The 7,500-nt window shown below is 34.0% G+C and overlaps 1 protein-coding gene across 1 annotated transcript in view; it reads left to right on the top strand.

Annotated features, from left to right (window-relative positions):
- LOC137644607 (G-protein coupled receptor GRL101-like) overlaps positions 1 to 7,500 on the top strand; it is a 132,417-nt gene that overhangs the window by 107,549 nt on the left and 17,368 nt on the right. The window contains 3 exon segments of the mRNA XM_068377561.1: positions 914 to 985; positions 3,271 to 3,469; positions 6,628 to 6,826. Of these exon segments, the coding sequence (XP_068233662.1) occupies positions 914 to 985; positions 3,271 to 3,469; positions 6,628 to 6,826 (470 nt within the window).

The raw sequence follows: 7,500 nt of genomic DNA, 5'->3' as shown, positions 1-7,500 counted from the left end.
TTATCAAGATTAGGTGACTTATTTATTGAATAATCCACTCTAATCTCTTCTCTCTATCCTTTATCCTAGATCTTGATGCTCTATTCGCATATTTTCTTTATTATTTTAATAAGAAAAAGAGAATGTCTTTCCTCATTTCAGGTAACGTCAGAACCTGTTAAGATCTATTTTTTTGTTACTGTTCTTAAGACATGTTATCTTAATTGTTCGTTAGTTTTCTTGTGGTTTATCTAATTCTTTTCTTTAATGGGGTATTTTTCCCTGTTGGAGCCCTTGGGCTTATAACATCTTGCTTTTCCAACTAGGGTTGTAGCTTAGCTGATAATAATAGTAATAATAATAATAATAATAATAATAATAATAACAATAATAATAATAATAATAGTTATCCTTATCATTATTATTATTGTTATTATTATTATTATTATTATTATTATTATTATTATCATTATTATCATTTAGGCCTAATCTGTATATATCGAACAATCAACAACAGCTATTTACTCGATGTGACAGCGAGTAAATTAGCGGTACTGACATCACAACGGTTTGTTCATCAAAAAATATTAAAATTCATCATACAAATTTTTTGTATCTTCTTTCAGTTTAGTTATTTTGTATGAGTGCATTCTTCCTTTTAGCCATTGTATTGTATGAGATTTAAACTAATCCAAAATTGCGATTGTATTGTATTGTATCGTATTGTATTGTATTGATAAAATAAATTAACTGAAATAAACTTATTCACTGGAGCTCAAACGTTTCTTGATGATGCTGACAGCAATGAAGAATAAACCTTTACAAGTGGCAAAACCATGTAAAATTCCGTAGCTAAATGCCAATTAATATACACAAAAAGACATTGATAGAGAATATTAATAAACTTTAATGGAGTTTACTTTGCTCTTTACAGGGATATTCGAAACAACGAGATAACAGATATGGGACCAAGAGTATTTTCAGGACTCGCAAAACTGGAATATTTGTAAGTAATTTATCGAGATTTTTTTACTCTCTCTCTCTCTCTCTCTCTCTCTCTCTCTCTCTCTCTCTCTCTCTCTCTCTCTCTCTCTCTCTCTCTCTCTCTCTCGTGGAATGGTTTCTACCTTGTCTAGTGTATTCTTCTACGAAGGAATGTGCTATAGTTATGTGAAATTCCCTCCTTCTCTCTCTGTCTCTCTCTCTCTCTCTCTCTCTCTCTCTCTCTCTCTCTCTCTCTCTCTCTCTCTCTCTCTTTCTCTCTCTCTCTCTCTCTCCTTTATATTTGTATTCTTGCTAATTCAATTCTTTTTACCATGTTCGGCTAACTTTCGTTATCCTTCTGCTATTATCAACTTCGGGTGTTTGTGTTTCCTTATTAATGGTTCATATGTAAAATAGAATATCTTTAAGATTGCTATCTTAATCTTTTTCATTTGGAGATAATTCATCCAAGAGGTCAAATCTTCTTTCCCTACATCAATGGCTTCTATCTCATCCTCTTCCACTAAACTTCTCTCCATATCATCCTTCCCCTTATCTCGCCATCTCATTCTATGCCTCTCTCTCTATCTTCCCCCTCTAACAGGTTCCTCCCAAGACCCCCTCATTCCCTCTACACCATCCATCCTCAACACATGTCCACACCTTCTCAGTCGTGGCACTCTTATTACCTGTGTAAGCTTTACTACACCTGCCGTTGCCATTCTTCTTATTTCATCATTTTCTAATCTTTCAAGCAGTGGCATTCCAGTAATCCCCTTCAGCATTCTCATGCCTGTTCTCTCAAGCTTTGCTTAATCTTTTCGTCCAAGAGACCAAGTAGGATGACAAAATATATCACTTCATCTGTTAGTGCCTCATAGTCAGTTGAAATTTAATTATCAGATGCATTTGTTGCCATAGGACATAAGTCATTGTACAACATGTGTACTGAATGTAAAATAAATACGTTTCTTATTAAATCAGTAGGATGCTGCATGGCTTGTAACTTTCAGCTGAAATTCAACAACGAATGTACTGCAAACAGTTAAATACCAATATTCTCTTTTAAAAGCCGTTTTTATTTCTGCATATAATGACCATGTAGCCATGAGCCTTTCTATATTTTACTAACATTTGGCTTGGAAGAAGCGGGAGAAATTGAAATATTGACCATAAGATTACAAGTGGCAGTAGAAGTTTTGCATTTTATTAGACTTTAAAACCATAAATTTCCGTAATGCTTCGTTGTAGTCTCCATTCAGTAATATCTGTTTTACTTTTGAGAGTAGTCTTATTTCTTTTTTATTTTGCCAACTTTTTATATTTTAACTGGCTTTCTTTTCGTTCATGTATAGGTGAATTTTCATTTGTAATTTTAAGTGAATCCAAGGTTGGTGAATTTTTCTTTTTTGTCAACTTTTTTGCTAACTTTCATTTGCCTGTGTATTAATGAATTTCCGTTTGTAATTTTCAATTGCCCACAAATGGCCAACCGTATATAGGTGAATCCACGGTTGGTGAATTATCTTTTTTATTTTGCCAACTTTTTTGCTAACTTTTTTTTTTGCCCTTGGATAAGTAAATTTCCGTTTGCAATTTTCAATTGGTACCAAATAGTCAACTGTATATAAGTGAATCCAATTTTTGGTGATTTTTTTTTTTATTTTTACAAACTTTTTTACTAACTTTCTTCTGCCTACATATAGGTGAATTTAAGTTTGTAATTTTCAATTGGTGCCAAATGGTCAGCCATATATAAGTGAATCCAGGGTTGGTGAATTTTCTTTTTTTATTTTGCCAACTTTTTTTTGCGAACATTCTTTTGCCAGTATATAAGTGAATTTTGTATGTAATTTTCAATTGACCCAAAATGGTCAACCCTGCATAAGTGAATCCCCGGATAGCGAGTCCGAGGATAGTGAATCCGCGGTTAGTGAATCCGCTGTTAGTGAATCCGCGAATAGTGAATCCGCAGATAACAAATATGCGGATAGTTAATCTGCGGTTAGTGAATTCGCAGATAGTGAATCCGCGGATAGCGAATCCACGGATAGCGAATCCGTGGATAGTGAATCCGCGGATAGTAAATCCGTGGATAGTGAATCCGCGGATAGCGAATCCACGGATAGCGAATCCTCGGTTAGTGAATCCGCGGATAGTGAATCCGCGATTAGTTAATCCGCGGATAGTGAATCCGTGGATAGTGAACCCGCGGATAGCGAATCCCCGGATAGCGAATCCGTGGATAGTGAACCCGCGGATAGTGAATCAGCGGACACCACAGTATATAACAACTCATTACTGCAGATGGACGGATGAATTTCGTTTTTGCTGTCTGGCACGGCAGGTGAAGAAGTGTTCCCCACCACCAGACGAATTCAGTTCCTGCGAGGATCTCATGACCAACACAGTCCTTAGGATCTGCGCCTGGATCCTAGGGACAGTCGCTCTCTCTGGCAATCTCTTGGTTATTATATGGAGGACTTTCTTTGAAAACGATAATAAGGTGAGTGATTCCATGAGGGTATATATGAGGGTATACTCGGGCACACTGTTCTATATTATTTCTCTTACTCTTGTTTGCTGTAAAACAATAGACATTAACTGGACGTCGTTTTTAGTAATGATTCATTTGAAATAAATCTCCAACCTCACTACCAGGCTTATCTATTTTTTTTTTCTTATATCGTAGAGCATTACACAATTATCGTGATTGTCCTGCATAAAACCATTTTATTTAAAACAAAACTATTACTTTCAACCATCATTTACACAGACACACACACACACTCACACACACACACACACACATATATATATATATATATACATATAGTGTATATATATATATATATATATATATATATATATATATATATGTATGTATATATATATATATATATATATATATATATATTGTATATATATATATATATATATATATATATATATATACATATATATATATACTGTATATATATATATATATATATATATATATATATATATATATATACAGTATATATATATATATATATATATATATATATATATATATATATATATATATATATATATATTTATCTTTGTTTTTTTGAAATGCTTTGAATTATGCTCGATCTTGCAGTGAGGAAAGAAAATGAGGAAACAGATAGAATAGTGTCCCTGAGTGTGTCCATAGGCAAGAGAACTCTAACGCGTGGCCGTAGAAATACATGGTACAGGGGCCATGGCACTACCCAAGACTAGAGAACAATTACAGTGTAGTAGTTGGTCCCTTGAATAAAGACGACTTTTTTTTTATTATCTTAATGCTGTCAGTATAGCCAGGTGTATGAGGAAAGAGGATAATGTGTAAAGCATAAGTTAGAATATTCGGTGAATGTGTAGGCAAAGGAAAATGAGTCTTAGCTGAAGATCCAATGTATTACTATCTGGCCAATCAAAGGACCCAATAATTCTCTAGTGGTAGTATCTCAGCGGGTGGCAGGTGCCTTAACCAGCCTACTACCTACATAGTTGTATAGCCTGACACATGGATACTACTAAAACATATGTGGTTACAACTATGACGAAGGATTAATATACAGATTGCTTAGCCGCTTATAAAATAAAGATGTTCTTAACCGTTGAACTTTCGAGTTTAAATTAAAGTCAATAGTAATTATCTTGGTGAATGAGGCTGGAGAAGCATTACCTCAACTTTGGAATGATAATGCGGACTTAATTAACCTCTTTTATTCAGGGTTTACGCCAGAACTCCACTGTTTTAACCCGTCTCAAATTTCATGTTACAAGTCTACAAGTATCATTGTGAATTTTGATCACGACGTTTCCCTATTTTGTCTATCTATCTATCTATCTATCGACCATGGCACTTTCCCAACTTTTGGGAACTAGCTGAAATCCGAAAAGAAACAAAAGGTGATTTTTGTTGTTGTTGTGATAACGTACGTGAATGATTTTGACATGAATAAATGTAAAGAAATAATGTCGAATGATTTACTCCATTTAAAAAACAAACTTTAAGGAAAATGCTTTTATAAAATGTTTGACAAAATCAAAATTCTTACTGTGGTAATTTATATTCTGGAAACGTGCTAATTTTGGGAGTTGAATAAATATTCTTTCGGGAAAAATAGTGATAGACATTAATTCCAAATGGAAGAAAGACACATAGGTTTCAATACTCAATTTTAGGTTTGAAAGCCGCTCATGAATGGCTGAGGCAAGGCTATGACCAGGCTATGACCAGGGAGGGCCAGGCAATAGTACAAGAAACTGTTGAAGTTGAGCGGGTCTTGAACCCCAATCCAGCAGATCGCTAGGCAGGTACGTTTCCAATAGGCTACGACAGTAATATCTTGGATGTTTAATTCTAGTCATGTGTGAACAAAACACACACATGATATGCTGATAAATCGATTAAAAAACTTCTTGCCGTAGCCTGTAGTAAACGTCCTTATCTACTTATTTACTAGACTGGAGTTCGAGACCCGCTCAAGCTCGATAGTTTCTTGTAGTATGTACAACTTCGTCACCCTTGTGAGCTAGGAATGGGGATGTTTAGGGGAGGGTGGTATAAGTCTGCCTGTCCCTCTCTGGTCCTAGCTTAGGTGGGGAGGGCCTTGGACGCTGATTATGATATGTACATATTTCGATTTTTTTTTGTCTATACTCCTTGGATATATTTATAGGCCTACATTTATGTGTAGGCCTACCCTAAATTGAGAATGAAAAAGAGAAACAATTAATTTGATATTGTGATATAATTTCATTATTCAACAGCAGTGCAGTTACATAATGTCTGGCGCAGTACTTACTATTCTCTCAGATCCAATGTACACCCTGAAGAGTAAAACTGTACTACTGGGAGTACATGTTCCCGGGGCATAGTCACCGTCCCTTGCCTCTGCCGTTCATAAGCGACTTTTAAACCTAAGGTTTCTACTAGCCTCTGTACCATAGTATTCCACTATTTTTGAGTTAGAGTTCTCTTGTCTGAGGGTACACTTAAGCGCACTGTTCTATCTCATTTTTTTTTTTGAAGTTTATATAATTTATATCTGAAATAGCTAATCTAACGCTATTACTGTTCTTATAATGTTTTATTTTGATTGTTCATTACTTCTCTTGTACTTCATATGTTTCCTTGTTTCCTATCCTCACTAGGCTTTTTTCCCTGTTGGAGCCTTTGGGCTTATAGCATCCTGCTTTTCCAATTAGGGTTGTAGTTTAGCTTGTACTACTACTACTACTACTACTAATAATAATAATAAGAGTAATAATAATAATAATATTATTAATAATTATAAGTTTAGCTTGTAATACTACTACTACTACTACTACTACTACTACTACTACTACTACTAATAATAATAATAATAAAGGATTTCTTGGGTATTAAAAATCCACATTTATATACGTTGCATATATTAAAAAATACAGGATCTCTCGCACTTTTTACAATGGGCCTCCTCATCTCAAAGCTCTTGTATTTTATTAAAGATGCAACGTATATAAGTAGATTTTCAATACCCAAGATTCTTAGACCCGACATAGTTTTTCTTCAATTTAGTAAAGGATTCATCTCAATTTAATATTTGATAATTACCAGACCAAATCATTCTCAGGAGATGATCTCTTTTCCTTGATACCACGCAGGTGCACTCCTTCCTCATCACCCACCTGGCCCTGGGTGACTTATGCATGGGACTGTACCTCCTAATCATCGCCACTGTCGACCTCAGCTACAGAGGCGTTTACTTCATTTACGACGCCGTCTGGCGAACATCCCCCGTCTGTCAACTGGCCGGGTTTCTGTCAACGTTTTCCAGCGAACTGTCTGTCTTTACGTTGACCGGTAAGTTTTGTAGCATTTTCTCTTTTTTTTTTCTTAAACTGGTTTTTGAAACTTTTTTAAAACTGGCTTTTGAAACTTTTTTTTTTACACTTTTCTTAAACTAGTTTTTGAAGCTTTTTTTGCACTTTTCTTAAGCTGGTTTTCGAAACTTTTTGTTTACACTTTTCTTAAACTAGTTTTTGAAGCTTTTTTTGCACTTTTCTTAAGCTGGTTTTCAAAACTTTTTTTTACACTTTTCTTAAGCTGGTTTTCGAAACTTTTTTTACACTTTTCTTAAACTAGTTTTTGAAACTTTTTTTTTGCACTTTTCTTAAGCTGGTTTTCGAAATTTTTTTACTCTTTTGTTAAAACTGGTTTTTTAATTTTTTTTACACTTTTCTTAAACTGGTTTTTGACATTTTTTTTTACACTTTTCTTAAACTGGTTTTTGAAACTTTTCTTAAAATTTTCTTAAACTGGTTTTCGTAACTTTTTTTACACTTTTCTTAAACTGGTTGCCGAAACTTTTTTTTACACTTCTTAAACTGGTTTTCGAATTTTTATTTTTTACACTTCTTAAACTGGTTTTTGAAATTTTTTTACACTTTTCCTAAACTGGTTTTCGAAACTTCTTTTTTTACATTTTTCTTAAACTGGTTTTCAAACCTTTTTAAAAGAAGAATTATAATTTTTTT

This window comes from Palaemon carinicauda, chromosome 7, assembly GCF_036898095.1.
Source record: "Palaemon carinicauda isolate YSFRI2023 chromosome 7, ASM3689809v2, whole genome shotgun sequence".
Classification (NCBI taxonomy): Eukaryota; Metazoa; Arthropoda; class Malacostraca; order Decapoda; family Palaemonidae; genus Palaemon; species Palaemon carinicauda.
The sequence above is the reverse complement of the archived record's forward strand: the minus strand, read 5'-3'. Positions and strand labels throughout refer to the sequence as shown.